This window comes from Cnephaeus nilssonii, assembly GCF_951640355.1.
Source record: "Cnephaeus nilssonii genome assembly, chromosome: 5".
Lineage (NCBI taxonomy): Eukaryota > Metazoa > Chordata > Mammalia > Chiroptera > Vespertilionidae > Cnephaeus > Cnephaeus nilssonii.
In genome coordinates this window covers 85288211-85312948 of record NC_137076.1, presented here as the reverse complement: position 1 = coordinate 85312948, position 24738 = coordinate 85288211, and the positions used below count along the sequence as shown (strand labels likewise).

The 24738-nt window shown below is 35.7% G+C and overlaps 2 protein-coding genes and 1 pseudogene across 10 annotated transcripts in view; 1 reads left to right on the top strand and 2 right to left on the bottom strand.

Annotated features, from left to right (window-relative positions):
• Positions 1–24738, bottom strand: part of TCERG1 (transcription elongation regulator 1) — a 62132-nt gene that overhangs the window by 8620 nt on the left and 28774 nt on the right. For 5 of the 8 annotated variants that reach the window (XR_013813570.1, XM_079771965.1, XM_079771968.1 and 2 more), the window contains 10 exons: positions 22537–22697; positions 21096–21152; positions 20883–20949; positions 19749–19799; positions 18267–18402; positions 17365–17454; positions 10855–10973; positions 6141–6291; positions 2061–2225; positions 957–1139 (listed from right to left, as the gene is read on the bottom strand). Coding sequence is in view for 7 of the 8 variants with exons in the window: in XM_079771965.1 (XP_079628091.1) it covers positions 957–1139; positions 2061–2225; positions 6141–6291; positions 10855–10973; positions 17365–17454; positions 18267–18402; positions 19749–19799; positions 20883–20949; positions 21096–21152; positions 22537–22697 (1180 nt within the window). In the remaining variant the exon portion in view is untranslated. The remainder of the gene's footprint in view (positions 1–956; positions 1140–2060; positions 2226–6140; positions 6292–10854; positions 10974–17364; positions 17455–18266; positions 18403–19748; positions 19800–20882; positions 20950–21095; positions 21153–22536; positions 22698–24738) is intronic. The other 3 variants (XM_079771966.1, XM_079771969.1, XM_079771971.1) reach the window with 1 other exon arrangement.
• On the bottom strand, positions 10990–12747 carry LOC307099904 (small ribosomal subunit protein eS24-like; annotated as a pseudogene). The gene has a single exon. The product of its transcript is annotated as a small ribosomal subunit protein eS24-like (transcript).
• On the top strand, positions 12895–16516 carry LOC307100494 (protein BEX2-like). The gene has a single exon (XM_079772964.1). It carries the CDS (start codon positions 14650–14652, stop codon positions 15001–15003), a length of 354 nt encoding a protein of 117 aa, XP_079629090.1. The 5' UTR covers positions 12895–14649; the 3' UTR covers positions 15004–16516.

The window sequence follows — 24738 nt, the reverse complement described above, 5'->3', positions numbered from 1 at the left end:
GAAGAAAAAGGTAAAGATAAAAATTATGAACAACAAATACATATCTATCAACAAGTGAATCTAAAAATCAAGTGAATAAAAAATCTGATGAACAGAATAAACTAGTGAATATAATAGAATCAGGCGCACAGAAAGGGAGTGGACTGACAATTCTCGGGGGGAAATGGGTGTGGGGGTGCGGGAAGAGACTAGACAAAAATCGTACACCTATGGATGAGGACAGTGGGGGGGGTGGGGGAAGGGCAGAGGGTGGGGTGGGAACCGGGTGGAGGGGAGCTATGGGGGGGGGGGGGAAAGAAGAACAATTGTAATAATCTGAACAATAAAGATTCATTAAAAAAATAAAATAAAATAAATAAAATAAAATAAAATAAAATAAAATAAAATAAAATAAAATAAAGGGTAAATTATGCCCTGGCCAGGGTGGCTCAAATGGTTGGAGCCTTGTCCCAAGCAGTAGAAGGTCCTGGGTTCGATTCTCAGTCAGGGCATGCACTCAAGTTGTGGGTTCCATCCCTGGTCTGGGTGTGTACAGGAGGCAACCGATCAATGTCTATCTCTTTTTCTCTCTCTTTCTCCCTCCTTCTCTAAAATTTAAAAAAAAAAAATTTTTAAGAGATAAATTCTGTTCAGCACACTTGTTTCTTACTATGGCCTATAAGTGTGACTTTAAGTTGACTTACCAAGACCAATAAAAATAAAGCTTTGACACTAAAAGATTATGAATTTTCATATAAATAAATGATCTCACTTCTGAAAATGTTAAATACTAGCGTTTGCCTGTTCCAACAGGGCTAATACCAAGCACTCAATTTTAAAACAGTTTATAAATAACTTACCAAATTGTATCTGTCACAGTCAATTTAAAGAATATTAAAATGTTCACTATGAGGTAATGTAATGGATTTCTAACATCCAGTACTTTAGAGCAAAAACAGTGAAAGAGCAATAAATACCATGTCAGACAGAAGTGCCTTGAAGTTCTGGATAGCTTCTTCCCGTTTGTGCTGCTCTCTCTCTCGATCTATTTCTTTCGTTTGTTCGGACCGAGCCTTCTGAACCTCTCTTTCTCGTTCCCTAAGGCTAGCCTCAATGCGGGCTTGCCTTTCAAGCTCCTTTTCTTTTTCTGAGTCTAAATTCTGTAAAAGTGAAATTACATTATCCTTTTTACCAACTGTATCAAAATGTTCCCACATAAAAACTAAGTTTTTCAAATACAAAATTTTAAACCTACCAAGAATACTGTATATCTAAACACTGTACCCCATTTCCAAATCAACTACTAGATTCTTATATTAAGAATATAAACAAGAAAAATGCCAAACCCCCAAACAGCAGCGAACACCATTATAATGCAATTAAGGATTTTATTATTCCACTAGTGGCCCGGTGCACGAAATTCGTGCACATTAAAAGGGGATTAGAGGAAATATTTTAATATTGCTATTTGCCCTTTCTCTATAATAGAAGTGTCAGAGATGAAAGAAAATTAGTAAAATGAAATGAAAATCTTCCTCCTGTCAGAGTCTGGGGAGCACCACAGGACCCAGAGTCAAGTCCCCGCCCACCCACGTGCACCTCAAAATCGCACGAGACCCAGACCCGGCTGGCACCCCCTGACTGGGCTAGATCCAGACCCGGCTGGTCCCACCCTTGTCAAGCTCTGCCGAGCAGCGGGGGGAGGAGGGGCGCAGCCTCAGGTCCCCTGGCCCGGCACCAGGGCGGGGGGCATGGCCTGAGGTCCCCTGGCCTGTCGCCGGGACGGGGGGGAGCAGCCGGAGGTACACCGGCCCAGCACCAGGGCGGGGGGGGGCGCACCTTGAGGTCCCCCATCAAGCCCTGCCAGGCGGGGGGAGCAGCCTTAGGTCCCCTGGCCCAGTGCTGGGGCGGGGGCAGCAGCCTGAGGTCCCCCATCAAGCCCTGCCGGGAGGGGGCGTGGCCTGAGGTCCCCTGGCCTGGCTGCTGCAGGTGCAGCCATCTTTGTGGTGGGGTGACGGTCAATTTGCATATCCCCGCTTTATTATATAGGATGGTTAAAGGACAAGCAGCCCAATGGTTACCTTGGCTATTTTTTCAATATACTGTTTGAAAAGGTCTTCTCTCATTGATGAACTGTCCACTGCTTTGTAACGTGGATCGCTTTCTACTTTGTCTTTTACTTTGCTCCATCGAGACTGACTATCCAGGTGATGATTAGATAATAATTCAAAGAAATCCGATTTAATCTACATTTCAAAACAAGATGAAGGAAAAAAATGAGAAATTCCTCATATCTAAATTTTACAACTAAAAAAAAAAGTTCATTTACCTTAAAAATAAGACTAACTTTTTAAATGCACTTACTCAGGATACAATAAGTTTTAGTAAAAGAGGATATCAGAATTACTCTTTCATGAAATATAAAAATCAACACACATAGAGGCTATCATTTTAAATATACCAAATCCAAGATAAATCATGTTCTTTAATAAAATTATTCAAATATAGAGAAAAACTTTTTATGTTGTTTATAATATTTGATCTCAGAACTGCTATATTTCATAAGGAATGTGAATTTGAATTTACTTTTAGCAAAGAATCAGCTTTAAACTATAGTAAAATACTTTAACATAAAGCTGGTAAGAATGCTTTATTTTAGAAAGTAGATGAATAAAATTTTTGTTTGTTAAAACTAATAGAAGGATTTAGAAACAGTTGAGCACAAATAGCAAGTCTTATTTATTACAAACCTGAAACTATCAAATATCTAAAAACAAAAAAATAAGTTCAATTTCTATGTTTTTTAAAAAAGGGCAAGGTATTTTTAACCTTATATATAAGAAAATTATAGAATTTCTGTTGGTCATAATTAATTAATCATTACTAAAAAAAACTGCATTCAGATTTTCTATACTTTTTAGCTATTAAACATGTATGCCTTCACCATTATACAACTCAGAATATGTGTCAACAAAGTAACATACTTAACAACTGAAGTACCAAGTTAGTAACATTATATCAAAGGTATTATAGTATCAAAATATGCAATACTTAGAAACCCTATCTCAAACTGTATTTATATATATATTTTTTAAAATAGGGAAAGAAAGAGATAAATGAGGCATTTATTTTATGATCCTTTGATGATCTGTTTTAAAATTAGGCTCATCTAAATTATTTTGTGCTCCTCCCAGGAAAGATATCAAGATAGCCGAAGGCCTTTCAGCAGAGGATTTTGACCATGTCAAGTACCTCTCCTCCTCATAGAGATTAAGCATGCTGCCTTCCCTCCAGACCAAGGGAATGATAAATTAGGAATGGAATCAGAATTTTAAATGTGTGAGCACAAAATAAATAATCATTCTTTCTGCCTATTCCAACCCTCTCATTTCCTCCTATAATAGGATTGAAAGGGAGGTTTATGTCCTTTCTGGAAAACACTTGTAAGATTATAAGAAATCGTTTCTACATTAGAGAATTTTTAAAAAGACAAGAACTAATCAGCTGTGGATTTCAGTAGTGGCTCTTGGCTTTGTTTGGATCATAAACCCAGCATTTGCAGTGATAAAGAAACCACTTGATGTAGTGATATAACATAAATTTACTGTTCATCTTGTCTACTTTGTATCTGAGATGATAAACACCAAATTCCTAGATGCACGTTATAACTAGAAGGCAAAATTTATAAAATTCATGCTAAATAGACACGCAAGCTGTAGCAAACAGGAATCTTTCTAAGCCACAGGAATTTACATGAAGTTAAAATCATTTTCAAATATTAAAAACAAAGCCTATAACGTCAAAATCATCAAAGTTTTTTAAATGTGTGATATATAGCCAAAGTAAACTTTAACTAAAACTTTATTTCCAAATATGAAAGTGCCTTCCCATCTAAGCTGTTTAATAGGGAAAAATAGTCTCTTTAACCTTACGATGTACTGTAATAAAAATATTTAAATTGTTCAGCAGGAAATTTGAAATAGAAGAGAGAGAAAATGCCAATTTCATAAAAAGACTTAACTCCATTATGTATGAATTCAAATGTGTTGTTCCAAAAAGTAAATTATTTGAACCACAATTTTATAAAAATTGGCTACAGTAATAAGTAAATTATAATAAACAAAAATGTGAGGGTAGCTACTGGGGCAGGCGAGCGCACCTAATAAAAATAGAGTTTGGGGGCATTTTTTAATAAAATTGAAAATTACCATTGAAGGCTACATGAAAATAATTGTAACCTTTAGCTTGAAAATGCCTACTGAAGGAAAACACAGTATTTCACCAAAAGTCAATGTCCTTCACAGGCTTTTGGCTCAGCAAGTAATTACCTTTAAATTTTTACTATGCAGCTACAGATTCGATTAGAGAATCCAAAGAACAAAGAAAAATTCCAACATATCAGCATGATACTGGTACTGATCTTACTCTTCAATTACACAGTTAAAATGTGATTTTAAAAAACTGTATAGACAATATACTTTATAAGAATCTACAGTGAAAGTCATGAAGAATGTGATAAAACTTCATTAACCAACCACTTCTCAGAATGTGAATTTAATAATACTATATTTAAACTCTTACTTTAAAGATTTCTGCTTTCATGGCCTAGTGAGTAATTGATTATGCATCCTTTAAGCTAGCTGAGAAAGTTTTACTTTATTTTAAAATTTAGTAATGGTACAAAACCAAACCTATAATTTAAAGAATTAAAATTTTACAACCAGAAGAAAATAAAGCTGAATATATTAGGGTTATTTAGAAGTAATGTCTATTTAATTTCTTATTTTAATTAATACATTCTGGGCACAACTGTCATCACTTTATAAGGAAAAAGACTAAAAAAATGTAAAGTACCGGAACTGCGGGAGGCTAAAGTCACCACACAGAGAGATACCAATTCTTTCCTCACTAGAGAATCTCATAATACTTTGCGTATCCATGATTGACAGCTGTCAGACTGAACTGATTGACAGGCCGCACAGCAAAAAACTGTAAAGTCTAACCACTTGTTATAAAACAGAATACATAAAATAGTTACATAAAAAAGTGTTTAGGGAAAAAAAATTAGTTACAAATGCAGAGAGAAAAACATTCAGTTTGTATAAAAGCAATCATATAAATCATACAATATCAATCATCTATTTACTTGATTTTCCTTAATCAAATAAGTTATAACTAAAAGTCAAAAGTAGCAAACAATTCATTAACATGTTTCTAACACAACACATAAAATGTTTAAGTAGAATCCAATTTTGCACATTTTCTCTGCAAAGCATAATCGCTTTACAAAAAAATATTAATACTGAAATAATTTTGGAAAAATATACTTTTGAAACCAAATAAATCAGGAAATTTCAGATTATTTCTGAAAAAAAGTAATTTCATCTAATACCATTGCTATTTTCACTGAAAGAGACTTCTTCCCAACAAGAGTGGTATTACCTCTCTAACAACATTTAATAGAATTTGTAGTATTTTAACTTCCTGGAACAAGAAGCAATTCTAAAGGTCAAGAATGATTAGGCTTCAGAGGTTTTCCTCCATGCACAAAGCATACAGGGACACTAAGGGCAGTGGCTGCTTGTTTTGATGGCTCACACACCACTGGTGCCATCTCCCTACCGTCGGCCTCCCCAGTGGTGAGCTCCTCTCCACTCCCAACACTGCTATCAAATGACATTTGAAGTTCATTAATCTTTAATAGCTGACCTTTAATTCTGATAAGCAATAATTTATATGTAAGACATGTTTACTAAAAGATTAGAAAGTCACTAAAATGCTTTTAGAGGGCAAAAAAGATGAAGAAGGCTCTGAAACTTAAATGTTACCACCTATAAAGAATCTTGGAATCTTAGCAGGCACTTAGCTGGCCAGTGAACAGATAAGCCTAACAAACAGTTCTGGGTTTACCGGGCATCTCAGTATTAATAAAATTTAAAGCAACTCTTTGTAGTTTAGTGAAGCTACTAAAATAAGCATTATGGAAAGTGATAGAACATACACATATAAACAATTATCAAAGTCAATTTAAAAGGCTAAACAGTAAATGTGGGTCCTGTTACTACTTTTGCTCATGAATGAGACAAGAAACACAGCACCAGCTCAGTGCCTCCCTATTCGCACTCCCATCAATCACAGCACTGGAACGAAAACCATCTTACCTTCTCACCTCTGGTCTTCGAATCTTCTTTCTCTTTTTTTCTTGCAGCTGCCACAAATTCATTAAACAAGGCTTCTCGATCTTTCATCTTTTCAATTGCTTTGAATCTTGAATCTTTAGCATGCTTGGCTGCAAATTCACTAAAAGTTGCTCTGTAACAAAATGGCAAGTGTGCTAACTTTGACAGAGCTATTTCTGCTTGTAGAAAGGTATAGCAGAAGATACCATTTTTCCAGCAAGAATGTGTGCCAAAGAGACACTGAGTCCCAATATCTGCTTAAACACTGAACAATGAGCTACAGAAAGGAGTACAAAGGGCTAAAGGGTGAAATGTGGTTAGAGATCTGTTTACTATCAGAATGGTGGTAGAAAGATCCACACATCAGAGAGCAAAGAATGTGTGGGCTTCAAGAGACTTAACCTAGTTCCTTCCTAAGAGGAGGCCGAGTCCTGCTTCTAGCCATGATGGAATACCTTTTATTGAATTAGCTCTTCTTCCATAAGCAACTATAAAATAGGACAAAATACACAAGGCAACTGATTTCACACAGCGGACAACAGGTAGAATAAAGCTGAGGTAAGCCCCATTGCCCTCTGCCTTGGGTCAATTTCCAAGGTACTGAGAGCTAGTGTTCAAGCAGAGTACAATGGTCCCAATAAGCTAGAAACAGCAAAGATCAGAGTTTGGGTGCTAAATGCCAGAGAAAGAACATCACATAGGATTCCCCATGAGTACCCAGCCAAGGCCAAGCTGTACATAGCAGAGCAAAAGAGAGAGGCTAGAGACTGAGAAGTGCTCTCTCTCTCTCTCTCACTCTCTCTCTCTGTCCCCCCTCCTCCCTCCTTCATCCCTTCCACTCTAAAAAAAAAAAAAAAAAAAATTCACAAGGGAGACAAAGTTGGAAGGTTAAGAAAACTATTTTTCAGTTTCTGAGATCCACACTAACAAAGCATAAAATCAAACCTAAAATTTCTGTCATGCGCCAATAATTGAACTGCCTGCTAAAACAAGAATTCATACTCTTCAGAGAAAAATAACACACTCGAGCCTCTACCCGTTATTCACAATTTCCAATATTCAATTAAAAATCACTAAACAGCCCCTGCTGGTTTGGCTCAGTTGATTGGAGCGTCATCCTGTATACCAAAAGTTTGCGGGTTTGATTCCCAGTTGGGGCGTATACAGTAGGTAACAGATCAATGTTTCTTTTCCCCCTCCTCTGTCCCCACCCCCATTCCTCTTCCCCTCTCTCTAAACTCAATAAACATATCCTCAAGTGAGGATTAAACAACAACAAAAAATCACTAAACATACAGGTTTCTTTGTATGTGATCCATAGAAAAAAAAACTTAAAAGCCAATAGAAGCCAAACCCAAGATACCCAGATGTTTTAAACAGACAAACTAATTATACTGAAAGAATTATAAGGAGGTTCTAAGAGTTGAAAACATGGTCAATGAACAAATAGAGAGTCTGAGCAGAGATATGGAAAATATAAAAAAGAAACTGAGAGGAAAAGTTAACTTGATGGGCTTAACATGAGAGTAGAGATAATAGTCAATAACTAGAAGTTAGAGCAGTAACAATGATCTCATCAGAAGAGGACAGTATAGAAAAAATATTGCAGGGAGGGGAGAACAGTCTCAGAAGCATGTGAGATAATAACACTTTGATATATGTATAATTAGAATCTTAAAAGAGAAAAAAGTGAATCGGGGCAGAAAAAATACTGACTAAGACTTCCCAAATTTAATGAAAACCAAAAATGGATTGATCCAAAAAGCTAAGCAAACACCAAGCAGGCTAAATACAAAGATGAAGTGAATGAGCGCTAATGAAGGTAGGTATAAAAAATAAGTTTCTCCATGATAAAAAGTATTTTCAAAGCTTTCAAACATATTTTAGTATTTGAAGCTTTTACCTTATATAAGAATTTGCTCTTATAATAAACATTCCCATATTTAGAATGTTTTTAGAGGGGGGAAAATAAAGCAAATTAAACAAAGATTACAGACTTTAATTATAAAGAAAAAACTGGCTGGTTAACTTCAGAATCTAAAACATCAACTGAAGATTTACCACTCAGAGCTAACATTTGCTATTTTTAAGCACTGCTAACCAAAGTCAGATTCTGATAATCTTTTATATGGAACTGACATTACTATAATGTCATCAATTCAACATTTTTAACAAAAGGATATATTATAAACCTGGTTTGAACAATGGATATATAACCATAATGAAATTCTAAGGTAAAATAAAAGTGTATCCCAGAAAAGGCATAGCGTATAGTCCATTACATATATTTTTCTCTTCATGATAAATCAAGCATCTTGCTTTATAATTTTAGAAAAAGCAATACTATGATTAAAGAATAAACCTTTTTAAATATGTAAAATTAACGAAAACTCGGTTATTTTACACTTATTTATATTGCTTGTAAGTAAAATAATTAATATGTTTTACCAGAACAGACTAAAATGAAGTTTTAACATTAAGTTCCCATGGAAATGTTTTTATTTGACTCATCTCTTAACTCTAAAAAGCACTACTTTCTAACAGACAATTGAAGAGGCAGAAAAACTGCTGTTGATTTGGATGAAGGAAAAGCAGTTAGCCAGTGACAGCCATTTCAGAGGCAGTGATATATGAGTAAGAGTTTTTGGGTTTTTGTGGAGTTTTTTGAGGAGGAGAGGGGTGGAGTGGTTGGTGGTAAGGGATTGGGAAAATTACAATGATCTAGAGTTGACCTGAAATCTCTATTTATAAAGAAAAGAGACATAGAAGAGATAGGCACTAAAGTTAAGTAATTATCCCGTCATTCTTTTCCTTGTAACAAACTCCAGTGCTTTATATCTACAGACTCTACTAAAGAATTCTGTGGCACTAGTCTTTTTTCCAAATCAAAGAGAAATTTAGATCAGTGGACAGTATTCCTCATTTTCTGCTACTTCATCAAAATTGGTCCTAATCTTTGTGCTAGCATTAAATGTAATGATATAGCAATACATCACAATTAGCCAAGTGCTAAAATTTCTAATTATGTGCCTGATGGCTTTATTTTCTGAAAGTTAATTCCGATCAATAACAATTCTATCTGCTCCAAAAGAACATCAGGAGGGTGCTGAGATAAAGCAAGACTCCATTCTTCAAACCCACAAAAAGAAAACACGTTTGGAGTCTCAATTATTCCCAGGATCCATAAAGGGTTTTAATAAATAGTTATGTTTTGCTGAATCATTTGAAAATAAGCTATAGATACTACGGGACTCCATCTATAAATATTTCAGCATGCATCTCTTGAGTAAATCCTTTTGCTCCCTAACCACAATACTCAAGAAAATTACTAATTCTCTAATTATCCTGTATTAACAGTCCAAATTTCCTCAACTGCCTCCAAAAATGTTCTTTACAACCCAGTCTCAACTACTGTGAGCCACGAACTCACCCTTTGGATTAAGAAAAAGCCGATTCCCACTGGAGAGTCTGAAGCTCTAGCACCCCTGAAGAGTACCGCAAGCTTCACAGCCACAACCCCTCTGCGGGCTTTACTTTCTGACGTCTGTGTTAATGCCACAGGAGTGTGCTCTTCACATTTCAAATATAAATTGTAATCCCAAGTGTACTTTCTCAAACAGCACACTCCACTGACAAAAATAACTGTTTAAACAAGATGAACTTTTATAAAAAGTGCCACTTACATATAAGCACAACCAACAGACTCAAGACACTGGGGACAGGGGACGAGGGCAAGTACCGGGGGGTAGGGGTGGCCGGGGGGAGGTCAGTGAGGGAAAAATAAATAAGTAAGTAAGTAAGTAAATAAATAAATAAATAAAATTAGAAGAAGAAGGGGAAAAAAGTGCCACTAAACTGAGACTCCCTGAATCTGCCCTAGAGTTTTAGAAATGCTCCATGTTCTGAGGTGTTCACACCACCTACCACCACATCTAAGGCATAAATAAGAAAGTAATTGTCCCTGCCTGGACTCTTTGGTGTAACACTGGAATCTAGTTGAAATCCCACATTCACTTGGGCAAGTTACCTAACTTATGTCTTACTTTCCTTATCTGTAAAATAGGTATGATAGGGGTACCTAAATCATATTGGTTGTTTTAAAGATTGAATGAGATAATATGTGTGTGTTGTGTGTATACTTACATACACACACAAGCACTTTATACATATACACACACACACGTATCTTTAAGCACATAAAAAATAACCAATACTTGATGCTATTATAATGCTAGGGACATAAGATTAAAATGTCTCATTTTCTTCAGCCCATTACATATTAACAATTAGTTGAAGACATAGGACAAAACCATAATCTAGATACTTAGAAAACTGAAAGGTCCCTTCACCACTTCAATCAAAATAATGTCCCTGTTCTGCAATTTATTGTATGTAAAACTAAGAAGACAGGGACATCTTTTCTATGATTTTCCAGTTTTTATAGAAGAAAACTTGTTCCCACAGGAAAACATATAAAACAAAAGTGCCCTTCTGAAAACCAATGCCTCTCAGAGCGCTCCAGGGATTCCTCAAGGAAATACATTAGGAATGAACATTAGAAAGACAGAAACCAATGATCAAATAAGCTTTCCATATCCAAATCTCCAAAAGACCTTTTATATATTTATAATTTTTTAGCTGATCTTAAGAGAACACACACACATATTTTGATAGTTGACAGTAATGAACCACATACCTTGGATTAAATTTTGCTTCTTCCATCATTTTTTTGAAATCTTCCTTGGCTTGCATTATTTTGTTTTTCTTTTCCCTGCGTTCTTCCTCTGCCCTGGTCTTTACATACTGATCAAAAACCTATCACAAAAATAAACCAATTTGACAAGTTAGTCTTTCATATAGGTAATTTAACTACCAAACTATGGAATCTATTTAAAAAAACCAACACACTAAGTCCCTATCTAGGTCCAATCTATAATAAGAAAATATAGGTGACTCAAGTATATGCAGATTATCTCTAGCAAATCTCATTTTAAAGCTTCAGCTGACATGACAGTATTACAGAAGTATACAGCCCTCTGCGTAGGCTTTCAGAATAAAGTTAAAAGCCTCTTTAATCTTAATTTTTCCTGATTACAAATTGAATACATGTTTATTAAAAAAATTTCAAGCAATTTATAAATGTTTAAGAGAAATAACAATCCTCCCAAATCCCTTCTAGGTAAAACATTAACAGTATGGAATCCATAGTTTAATTTTATTTCTGTGCTTCTCTTTAAAATTTTCACCAAAATAACCATGCCTTACATCTATTGTATAATATTTTTCCCCACTTAATAATGTATAGTCAAGTATAAACTGAATATACACATCTATTTCCTGCCTTTGACAAATACTAATGACAGTAGAGGAATTCCTTTTTTAAAGTCACAAGAACAGGAAAACGAAAAAAACTCTGGAAGATGAAAAGATGGACAAGTGGTAAAGGATTTGGCAGACAGAAGAAAGTGGACCCTAAACCAGCAGACAAGAAAACAAAGGAATTAATGAAAAACAATCTCTTAAAGACCAAGAATTTACCAACTTTGATTAAAATCACTAGATAATCAAAAGAAAAACAGGAAATATTTTTTTAAGTTCTTAGTTTATTAATCCTCTTATGAAAAAAGTACACAATCACCACAGATAAAGCCACTGAAGAATCTTTGCTCCTTCTTGTCCCATCTCCAGCTCACTTGTTGCAGCACCAACATTGGCCTTTGCTGTCCCCCTGACTTCCTTCCTTCTGTTCTTGCGTTACTTTGTTTTCCTGAGATCTTCTTCTCATACAGTTCATGTCTTACAAGTCTATGTTTTGGTTCATTTTTCTTTGCATAATTCAAGGAATCATAAATCATGACAAAGCCAGTTGTCTTGCCACCACCAAAATGGGTTCTAAATCTATACACATAGATGACATCTGGTGTGGTCTTACACATTTTGGCTAGTTTTTCCTGAATTTCTGTCTTGGGTACCGTTGTCTTCCCCAGGTGAAGGATGGCAATGGCCATTTGTTTCTGCTGAAATAGTCTGTCATGCATGAACTTCTTGGTTCGGATACTTACTCTGTCATTCATGATGAGGCCGATCTTCAAGCAGCCAGGGAGGAAAAAGGAACTTTTTAAAAAAAAAAAAAAAAAAAAGAGAATCCTCAACAGCTCAGGAATTAGTGGTACCAGACACACATGGAAGTGAGTGGGGGTACCGCCACAATAAGGCTATTTAGGAGGTGGTACAATCACTAGGTTCCCCCCACCTCACCAAGTTTACGTTATCTGGGGGCACTGCCACTACTGAACTTCAGTAAAAGGCAAGTGCTTATTACCTAAGGCAAGTGCTTACTCCTAGGGCAGTGGGCGGCAAACTCAGTCAACAGAGCAAAATATCAACAGTACAACGATTGAAATTTCTTTTGAGAGCCAAATTTTTTAAACTTAAACTTCTTCTAACGCCACTTCTTCAAAATAGACTCGCCCAGGCCATGGTATTTTGTGGAAGAGCCACACTCAAGGGGCCAAAGAGCCGCATGTGGCTCACAAGCCGCAGTTTGTCAACCACGGTCCTAGGGCAATATAATCAAAAGAAATCAATCTCTCTCTCTCTCTCTCTCTCTCTCTCTCTCTCTCTCTCTCTCTCTCTCCCCCCTGCCCTTCTCCCTCCCTCCCACTCTACCTAAAATCAATGGAAAAATATCCTCAGGGTGAGGATTAACTAAAAAAAAAAAAATCCAGTCAAAAGAAGGAAGCATTTCCCTGAGCTCTGTGAGTTGTTATGGCAAATTAATAAACCTGAAGAGAGGGTCATGGGAACCCTTGAAATGCAGCCAAGATAAAGAGACCTACTACTTGTGACTGGTGTCTTGTAGGACTGAGACCTTAATCTGTGAGATCTGATGCTAACTCCTCGTAGACAGTGTCAGAATTCAATTTAATTGCAGGACACCACGCTGGTGCTGGAGAACTGGTTGGTTCAGGGAAAAAATGTACACATTTGATGTCCAAGTATTCAGTGTATAGGGGAATAGTTTTTCCTTTTCAATAGGTCTCCATTATTTGATTCTTACATCAATATAATACAACTTATAATTTGATACTGATTCAGTAAACAGTGGCCTAGATGGACAATTGACAATCATGAGTAATTATAGTGGTAATGTATTACCATACTATAACACTGTCACTCATACAACTCTGAACAATATGTACTTTATGAAAATACTTTTATTTTAAATTTTGAAATGTTAGCATAACTTCGCCCTAAACCAGAGCTTAACATCCTGTACAGAAATGGTCTGGTTATTTTCTAAAAATGTCACACATTTTAATCTGTCAAAACAAAACTGTGCCTAATCAGGTGGGGGGAAATGGATACAAAGACACTTTGCTTGGGGTGGATAGGCGCACAATGCAGTGTGCAGATGATGTTTTGCTGAGTTGTACACTTGAAACCTGTATGGTTTTTTGAACTAATGTCACCCCAATAAATTCAATAAAAAATAAGATTAAATAAGGAAAATCGTAAGTTAAAATTTACGGTAATTAATTACATAAAACACGTCTTTTACAATAATATATGTATACATATATATATATATATATATATATATCTACAGATAACTAAAAAGGATAAAACTGAGATATAATTTTACACTGAAGCATTTTTAATGAAATTGTTAGGTTTTTCAAATCAAAGCACAAATTTGAGATATGAAGTTATCACATGCAAGTATGTAATCTAGCACTTAATTGGCTACTCCTTGATTTTATACTCCCAAGAGAATATTTCACACAAAAGAACTGAAAAATATATATATTAAATTCAAATGTTAACTTCTTCTTTCTCTCATTTCTTACATTCCAGTTGTAAGAAAAGAATTCTAAAAAGAGTTTTTAAAATAGAATAGTGCTTGCCCTGGCCAGGTGGCTCAGCTGGTTGAAGCGCAATTCCGTGCACTGAAAGATTGTGGGTTTGATTCACAGTCAGGGCACATGCCTGGGTTGTGGATTCGATCTCCACCAGGGCGCATGCAGGAGACAACTAATCAGTGTTTTCTCTCTCATGTCGAAGTTTCTGTTTCTCTCTCCCTTCCTCTCTCTCTAGAATTGATAAGAATATATCCTTGGGTGAGGAGTGAAAAAAAAAAAAGAAAAGAATGCTTAATACTTTTTCTCTTCTTAAGTGTAACTCCAGTAAAGAGGTAACACCATCAACTTACAAAATATTTCCAAACAGGAGAATATGTACTTGTAATTTCACTCAGAAACTCTAACACTCAGTGCTATAAGTCTTCAGTCATAAAAATTTTGAAGTTTTCGAGACCCCGCGGAGGCTCGCACCCTTCTCGGTTGCAGCTCCCGGTGGCCCTGAGGGCGCGCGGGCCCGGGAAGCCCCAAGAGGCGGAGGCGGAGCAGGTCTTCGGGTCCAAGTGTCCCGGCAGCGCACTCCAGGCGAGAATCGGGAGGAGGAGCCGACAGCAAGGACAGGCTCAGGAGCAATGGCGTCCAAAGAGGAACAAGTGGTTAAAAATCTCAACGTGGAAGATGCCAACCAGGAAAATGAAATAAAAGATGAAAAGGAGGAAGATGCTAATAAAGGAGAGCCTGGTGAATATTGTGTGCCAAGAGGAAATCGTAGACGGTTCCGTGTTAGGCAGCCCATCCTGCAGTACAGATGGGACGGGGGTCAGAGGCTTGCAGAGCCACAGGCAAGGATGAGACAAGAGAATAGGGAAAGAGTTGGGGAGGAGATGAGACAGCTGAGGGGAAAGCAGTTAAGTCATAGTCTGCGGGCAGTTAGCACTGACCCCCCTCACCATGACCATCACGATGAGTTTTGCCTTATGCCTTGAATCTTGATGTTTTCCCTGAAGTTGATAGGGAGATACAGCTTCCTAAACTTGTTTGTGATGTACCTTCTTGTAAACCTTTAGTGTTACTTGTTTCCTATGGGTCTCCTAATACCAGCTTCTACTTGAATGTTGTGTTTTGACCCAATTTGTAAGTTTCTGTGAGCAGGGGAGTTTTATCTACTGCATGGAAAGATGCTCATTACATATTGTGGTTAATAAAGCAGTTTTAAAAAGCAAAAAAACAAACAAACAAAAATTTTGAAGTTTTCAAGGATACTTGGGTTAAGCATTGTTCTAGGAACTACATTTAGAGCAATGCACGAGACCACATTCCTCCTCTCACAAAATTTATATTCTGCAGAATCAAGAGACAGATGATAATTTTAGACAATAAGAGCTATAAATGCTATGACGATAGTCAAGAAAGCAAGGAGATAGGTTGATCAGAAGGCATTTCGACAAATACCTGCATGAAAAATCTGGAGTAAAAAATTCCCAGGCAGAGGGAATAGAAAGTACCAGAATGTACCTGACTGGCTTGTTCAAGGCATATCAAGGCCAATGTGGCTAGAATGAATAAATTTAAGAAAAGAGCTTCAAGAAGTGTGCAGGCATAAGTACATGTAGAAGCTTATAGGCCATGATGAAGTTTCATTTTATCCTAAACAAATAGATTTTAAGCAAAACAATACTGCCTTAATTTCAAAAGTAGCCTGGCTGCTATGTGGAAAAAAAACTTGACTTTGGGGGAGCAAAAATGGAAGGCAGCAAGGAGCTCAATGAGGGGTTACACAGATGATGAAACTTGACCATGGTGGTGGCTTGGATTAGGGTATTAGTGAGCTGGAGTTAGATGAGTTTATGGAGGTAGATTTGCTGATAGACTTGAAATGTACATTGGGTCTCAAGTAAAGAATTAAGGTTGATTTACAAATTTAAGAATTAAGGTTTTGATAGGGCCATAACTCAGGTGGGAATGAGACCATCACACTAATCGATTGTGTTTTTGTTTTGTTTAGTTTTTTTAAAGACTACTGTGCTTGAAATGCAGATGATGCAAATATATTTAGAAAGCCATGTCTTTCTATTACAATCACTAAAATATGTCTGGCACACTGTAAATTTCCTCTTTTCATAAAAAGTCTACAACTAGACCTACATGCAGAATGATACAAAATGTGTATAGAATTATTCCAACCATTAAGTTATAAATATGAAAGATGGCACTACTGTTACCAAATGAAATCTTGTAGCTCAACAGCACTTACAGCCAGTGGTTCAATATACTTACCACTTTAGAGAGATCAGTGTTGGGGTAATCCAGGTAATTCAGAAATTATAGAAATTGGAAGTATGCAATACTTAAGAGCAGTGGTTCTCAACCTTTCTAATGCCGCAACCCTTTAATAGAGTTCCTCATGTTGTGGTGACCCCCAACCATAAAATTATTTTCGTTGCTACTTCATAACTGTAATTTTGCTACTGTTAATGCATCGTAATATAAATATCTGTGTTTTCCGATGGTCTTAGGCTCTACAGCAGCGGTTCTCAACCTGTGAGTCACAGGTTGAGAATCGCTAGCAGGGTTGCCTAAGACCATCGGAAAACACAGATATTTATATTACGATGCATTAACAGTAGCAAAATTACAGTTATGAAGTAGCAACGAAAATAATTTTATGGTTGGGGGTCTGTATTATAGGGTCGCGGCATTAGAAAGGTTGAGAACCACTGCTTTAGAGGAAGAAGCAATCACCCTGAGATGATATGTGTACTGAATCATCACGGGATTAAATGGCAATGAAGTGTCTATTTTAAGAGATGCCACTCAGATGTGAACTTGATGTGTATAGTGTGTGTAAGACATAAACATGCCTCCAAGTATTTTCTGCTCAGAAGACACACACACGCGCGCATTAGTAGATATCAGCCAGGAAGGCTATAAACTAGTGTTCAATGCTGATCCTGCCTGTTAGGTAGAACTTTAAGTGGTCATTTTTTCCCTTTTCTTCATCTATAGTTTGCTATTTTTCTACTCTAAATTTGCATCATTTAGCTAATAAATAAATGCATTTGAAATGAATTTTGAAACCTTAGATATAACCTCAGTTTGTATGAAGCATAAGGATAAAATGTTTATGACGCAATAGCTACATCCATTAGGGCAAAAATATCCAAGTACTTCTGAGGTAGAAATGTCCACACAGAGAAAGGATGACTGTGTTCTAAGATATGAGACTGTTTTTTTAAAGCACTGTGTTAGGAAAAGGAAAGAAAAAAGATGATACATTATTCCTTACAATTTAAAATTTATACTTGTAAGTGATGTACATTTTTAAAATAATGTTATTTTCCTTTTACCTGTTTTCGTTCTTTAGGGTTGAGAAGTAAGTACCGAGGATCAAAAACTATCTTGTGCAACTCCTTCTCCCATGTTGAAAAAGCAGACACCTTTAACATAAAAAATGTATTGCCCTTCATAAGTAAGTTGGCTCTAAAAACATAAAGGTCATATAATTTTGCTTGAAATCTACAGGACATCTGCTTAAAAAGGAGACATAATAAAAAGCACCCTGAATTTTCCATCACTAATAAATGACAAGCAGTGGGAGGTGAATAACAGCAAATTTCCACACTAATTGGCTCTGAACATTTCTGTATTATATAAAAATAAGACACACCTAATTATTCATTAACATAGCCACTACTGTGTGACATTTTAAAATCAGTACATCAGAAAAGGCCTTGAAGATCTGTATTTTAATTTCCCTTGTTTGCTCCAATCTTGTGAACATTGTAATTTAAAACTGCACAATTTTAGTTATTCAAATGAGTCTGTGAATATAACCAAAAGAAATTCCTTCTCAATTAAGGTTCATTAATAATAAGATCATAAAGTACCAGTTCTCCTTTAACCAAAAGCCATTATGAAGATATTAAAGGAAGAATCGTATATACCTTACCTATCCTGAGTAGTCCGCCATTCTGCAATGTTAATACTCGTCTTAAATCACTCACCAAAATTTAATGACCCAATAAATGTTAAATATCAATTGTACTTAAAAGGATAGTAAGTGGCATTAAATTAAACATTATATAATTAGCCAAGAAAATGGCTGAGTGAAAAGATACAGTAATTTGATAGGCTTCCCTTCCCCCACCCCCACAACATGAGCACTAACCTTAGATTTGACCTTTTAGCAAGACATATTTATATTACTTATACAAAACAGAAATATCTCCCCCAAAGATTGTTTTCTGACCCCTCTTTCTAGCAGCATGTCCTTGAACTGCTTCATTCGGGCCTCCAGAGGGACAATGGCCCTTTCTCGGGCAGCTTTAATTTCAGCTTCCATTGCAGCTTCTTTGTCTGAATCAATGTCTTTATTATCGTCTCTCCTACAAAAAATAAAAGATAAGGCATCAACTGACAAAATATTAATAAGAAATCTTACTAAAATCTTAGAATAAATGGAATGTTCAAGACTCACTACTGAGGAGCATATTTTTGGCAAAAACAAATTATACTGAGGGTATCTAATGAACTCTAAGGGACAAGCAACTTTTATTTTATTAATAAAGTTACAATAAGCTTCTAATGTTACAATGGCTACATTGTAAGAGAATATATATACTTTTGCTCTTCCTGACACTAGTTGATATACAAAATGAACTACCTTACTTAAAAAACAAAAAACCACTTATCTCACATTGCAGTCAAACTCTATGTGTTAGAATTAAACAGCACAGAATATAACTTTTAGTTCTTGAAATGATATAGGAAAAATAGCATTTTCTAAAATGTTTTATATTATAAATGCATAAAATATTTTTTAAATCTAATAAAAGTTGGTATAAGTCTTAGTAATCGCGAATATTTATTTTGAAAATAAAATTAAAATATCTGCAAACTTGGCCAAGTGGATATGTGAGATGTATACCTTACCTACCTGACATTTTTTTTACTCACTTTCTGGGTGATAAGTTGAGATTTAAGTTGAAGAACAGGTCCCAGAGAGCAACATAGGCCCAGGAGTAGTTAGGTGGAATTAGAACTGTTCATCAATGACTAAACTACTTTTTCCTCCAAAAATGCACCTCAGGGCTAAGGGTAACCCTGCTGCTGTATGGTACTCAAGGGAGATTGTGAACATGAAATCCAGTCACCTCTCAAAACATCTGCACTATGAAGAAGGCCGGTTCATGTGAATAATAAAAAATAAATTAAGTAATTCTATAGTAGTTGGGTGTGTTTGAACAGATCTTCCTTCTTAAATATGATCTGCTAAATATAAAAATGGTTCGGATTCCCTACAGAAACTTAAGGGAATTAGGAAAACAGAACATCAGAAAATTCAAAAGTGAAGGTAGCCCAGGAAATTTAAATGAAACTAAGACTAATCCTCAAATATGGTAAGGGAGAGGTAATTAACAACTTAGGGAATGAATCAAAAGAAATAGAAGACATAATCCGTGACCTGCAGGACTTATCGAGATAGTCTGTGACCTAATAAGATATGCACAAAACAAACAGGTAAAAGCAATTTGCTAAACAATATACCCTCTTATAATTTATTTATGAACTATTTAAATAGAGTTAAAGGAAATCCAAGAAATATAACTAACGAAAACAACCTTTACAGAATTACTAAATGAAAATGTCACAATACAAACTATCACTATCTATCTCAATAAAAGAAATAAAGAGAAACTAAGCCAGGAAAAAGAGGCTTTTAGCTTTGTACCTAAATAGAGAAGCTCGGGCAATCCACATAAAGGACTTCTTTGACATTCTCCTGATAAAAGCAGTTAAAAACCTTACAGAGTTGTCTATAAGAACAAACAATTAAAAACAACCTAAAAGTTTAACATTGCAGGAATATCTGAAATTATGGTACATAAACAGAATGAATACAGTCATTTATATTAACTAAGAAAACAAATGTCTTACTCTAGATTAAAAAAAAACACAAAATTAGTTAATTACAACTAATAAAAATACTTATACATTTGGTTAAGAACTAAAAAGTCAACTGAAAAATGTATGGTTGATTATGAGTGACTCTCTTTAATATTTTAATTTCTTTAATGTTGTTGCCAATAAAGACATTAAAAAAAAAAAACCACAGCAACACACACATGCCCTTGATAGGGGTTGTCTTAATGTTTTGTTTTTTGCCATAATTTGGCTGCATTCAATCTGTCCTTTTCAGATAAGGACTACGATAAATTAGTCCCTAATGCCCTCAAATTTTCCTTTTTGCTGGTAATGGTCCCATCCCCCCCACCCCACCCACACACAAACACCCTCTACCCCACCCTTCTACTCCTTATAATTAGTAACATTAATATTTTATCTAACTCCAGAGCATTGTCCAAGCTAATATTTCTACTTAATAGCACTCTCTTCTTCTCAGAACACTTTCTAAGCTCATGGTTCCCTCTTTACCAGGTAAAAGGACTACAGACTCCAGGACTAGGGAAGTGACAAGCGTGTAAAAAGAGAGAGAAGTCTGTGTCTGCATTTATGAGATTCCTGGAATGGTATCTGTTGGGGTCTATTTTAGGGAGGAAGTTTATTTTTTATAAAACACAGGCCTAATGAATATCTGAAAATAACTTATCAACTAATTCCTAAAATGTCATTTGGCTTCATAATGTGTATTTAAATAACCAAATCTTTTGCAAATCTAATAATGGAAGGGACACACACCATTTCTACATTCTACAGCAAAACCTTTTGGCTTAAGACACAATCATCACTTCTGTATCCTGACAACATACACATTACCTGTCCCCAATCACAAACTCAATGTGGCCTAATCAACTTCTAAAAGCTACAATCTACCTGATTTACATAAACTGTAAGTATTACTTACTTCCGTTTTTTGGCTTTAACTGGTTCATCTTCATTAAGTTCTTCCATTAATTCTTGTTCTTCCTTAACTGTAGAGTAAAATTTAATTAACCTCTGTCAGAATACAAATAAGCAAGCAACAACTGAAATATTTAAGTGTGACTTCTGCTAACCACTACCACAATACTTGCTCTAACAGTTATTACAAAGAAGCTGCAATTGACAGTTCACTTACTTGCACTCATAGAGAACTGCCACTTTTGGATGGACAGCATAGTCGGGGTTGGGTGCCCTGGCAAAAGTTATTTCAAATATTAAGAAAAAGAGTTATATGCATATATTACACAACCTACTTTTATAAAATTACTGTTTATATAAAATATCCATCCCATGACATGCACTCCTTTGTAAAACACTAAACAAAGCATGGTAATTCTATACCTCCTCTATTAATGCCCCCCTTTACATTAAATATTCACTTCATTTTGAAATGATTCTTTGATGCACATATCTATAATAAGAAAAGCATAATATGCTAATTAAACTGGATGTCCTTCCTTCCGGACAAAGCCGAAGGGGGCGGGGACGGAGGCAGAGGCGGCAGAGGCCCCTGGCTGTGGCAGGCGGGGACCAGGGCCAAGGCCCCTGCACAAATTTCATGCATCGGGCCTCTAGTTTTTTAAATAAATGGATTGAATGTTTGAAAACAGATTCAAAAACTGTCTTGGCATGATTCAATACTATGGTGATAAAGTATTATCAATATCATAGCTATGCAACAGATATTGCTGAAGGAGAAAAACTGGTGTCTAGTATTTTTAGCACCAGGTAGGCTGAGTTTGACTGATTTAGAAATCACTTATAAGCAGAAAATGTTAGTACCACACATACACAATCTATGAAGATTTCTCCATCATCATAAATGACACATATTAGGGTTTGCTTCATCTGAAGTATGTATTAAATGATTCATTTATCATGCTTCTACACGACATGGGAGGATTCTATACAAACACAATTACATCAATACAAGAGCAAACTACTGATAAAAAATATGCAACAAAAATTATCTACAAATATTTGTCTTCATTATATATACTAAAATGCTACCTAAATATGAGGTAGATTAAACATAATCTCTTAATAAGGTTTATGTGTCTCTATATTCTCAGGGATAAGGCTTACCCTTCCCTAAATTTCACCTACTTAAAAAAAGACTAGTAATAACCTCTTGTATGTTCACAAAAATCTTGTGTTTTTGTATTCTACAAAAATTTAGTAAACATATTTTAAAAATAGTTTTGATTATTTCAGAAAATATATTACTAGTCACAAAAGGTGCTTTTTAAAAGGCTCACTGAAAATAGTTTTAGTATTACTAGCAAATATGGAACAACATCAGTGGTACCAACACATCCTGTACTAAATGAAATCTTGACAAGGACAAGAAGGAAAAAACTACATATAAATATTTTACAAAAAAATAATTTAACCCAAATTCTCTATTTTTTTAATATCTCTATCACTGAACTCAAACTAGCATAGCAATCTAAATTTCCATTTCTTAAGTTTCTTATGTTCCTTGAAAACAGACTTTCTAAACATCCTCAACATTTTCTGTTGAAATATTAAAACAATGTTAATATTCTGGGATAAATTCCTAAATTAAAACTTACTTAGCTTCCTCAACTCTTCCATTCCTCTTTTATGAGGGGGCTCCTGAATAATTTTGTCAACATCCGCTCTTCCAATGAGATCATCAGGTCGGTCCCACATAGAAAGACGGGTGGTAGGATTATAAAAGAAGACCCGCTCATCGCCAGTCCAAACAACACACCTAAGAAGTGATTCAAACATAATTACCTTGGGTTATGGAACACATATTATAGGTAGGTCTTTCACTGTCATCCTGGCAAAATGGATGGTGGTGGTGGAGGGGAAGGACATGTTTATATTACTGATAGTTATTTATAGGGAACCAAATATGGCTTTTAGAAGAGAGTTGACTAAGGTTAAAACAGCAGTTTCATATACTGAGAAAACCAGGAAAAGCAAAGCAATTTGTGATCAGTTTAAAATGCTCAGACACTTGGTCTGGCACACTCAAATTGAGAATGCTCCATTTTAAACTATCACAAAGGATGTGTTTCATGGCAACAATAATGCAATTAAGCATTCTAAAGCTAACCAACATACCATAGGACCATAGCTTTACATAATACTTGTTAATATTTCTTACCAAACCAGAATTACTCAAATGTAACCTACTATGAAGCCTTTATATCTGATTACATCCAGCATAAAAAATAAAGGGAAATACTGGCTGAGCTATGGCACTGTAGCCCACTGCAGCTCACTGTTCCTGTTAATTACAACCAGAAACACAGACAAAATAGGAAAAAAAACATCAATTACATGAGGACCCTGTAAAGTTAAAAAAAAGTATAGAGGAGTCAAAATTTAGATAAACAACTGCAAGGATATACACCTCCCATTTCTCCTCCATCAAACCTCTGCCCTGCTGTTGGCTCCTAGTCACACAGTGACATGATGACAGTAGCACAGGCAGCTGAAACTCCAATAGAAACCAGGTCTTTTTGGCCAGACAATCAAGTTAATCAACAGCTGCCAAACCCAAGGTGACCTAGATGTTGAAATTATCAGACAAAATCTCTATTGTTGAAATAATCAGACAAAGGCTTTAAAGCAGCAATTATAATAATTAGGCTTTATGACAAACTTGAATAAAAAGATAGGCGTTCTCAGCACAGAAATAGAAAATGTAAAAAAAAAAAAGAAAAAGAAATGAAAAATACAACTGAAATTAAATTTCTCTGGATGGTGGTAATAGAGGAAATGCTCGGTCAACCAAGATAGACAAATAACTATCCCATCTGAAGACTGGGGTGATTATGTCAAAATGCCTAATATACAGTGCACTGGGATCCCAAATGGAGAGAAGGATACTGGGCAGAAAAAATTTGAAGGCACAATGGCCAAAAAAACCCACAACTCTCCAAATGCGGCAAAAGACATTAATATTAAAGGTCAGTGAATTTATGGAAAAATTTTGAGCATTCCCAGACCCAAAATTCAAGATACGCACAATGTCTCTATTTTGTTTGCCAGGAGCAAAACCCTTAATTACATCCAGTTTTATGCTGTGGCACACCCTTATGAGCTCTCTTGGGTGTCTTTTCTGACACCTTAGGACACATCTTGCTAACAGATGCATAAAACAAATCCTACAGATGCTCACAGACACACAGTTGAAAGCTACGGCAGCTTGACGCTGAGATGCTGACTGTATTTTCCAGGGAAAGAACTTGGCGAGGCCATTCTAGCTGCTGGAAAACAAACACTGAACACTATTTTTGCTTTTCGACTTTTTTCTTAAAAAACGAAAATCCTCTTTGGATTTCTTTTAGTTAGTGAAAACAGGTACTAATGTAGGTCTTTTCTAAAAGCAAAATGTATAAGATGAACTTTTAAAAAGTAGAGAATACCTATATTCAGATGGGTTGTAAAAGCACGAAAAACATATAGTTGGCTTTTTGGTGGGTGGGAAAGGGAATGGAATGCTTCAAAGGGTCACAGGTTCGATTCCCAGTCAAGGCATATAAACCAGGATATGGGTTCAAACCAGGGAGCAGATTCAATCCCGGGTCAGGGCACGTACAGGAGGCAACAGTCAATGTTTCCCTCTCACATCAATGTTTCTCCCTCCCTCCCTCCCTTCCTCCCTTCTTCCCTCTCCAAGAAATCAATAAAAAAAAATATATAACTAAATATATAAATAAATATATGTATCTTCCATCTGTGTCTACCAAAGAGGTCACAAAATAATGACTAATTCAGTAAAGTAACATCTCTAAATC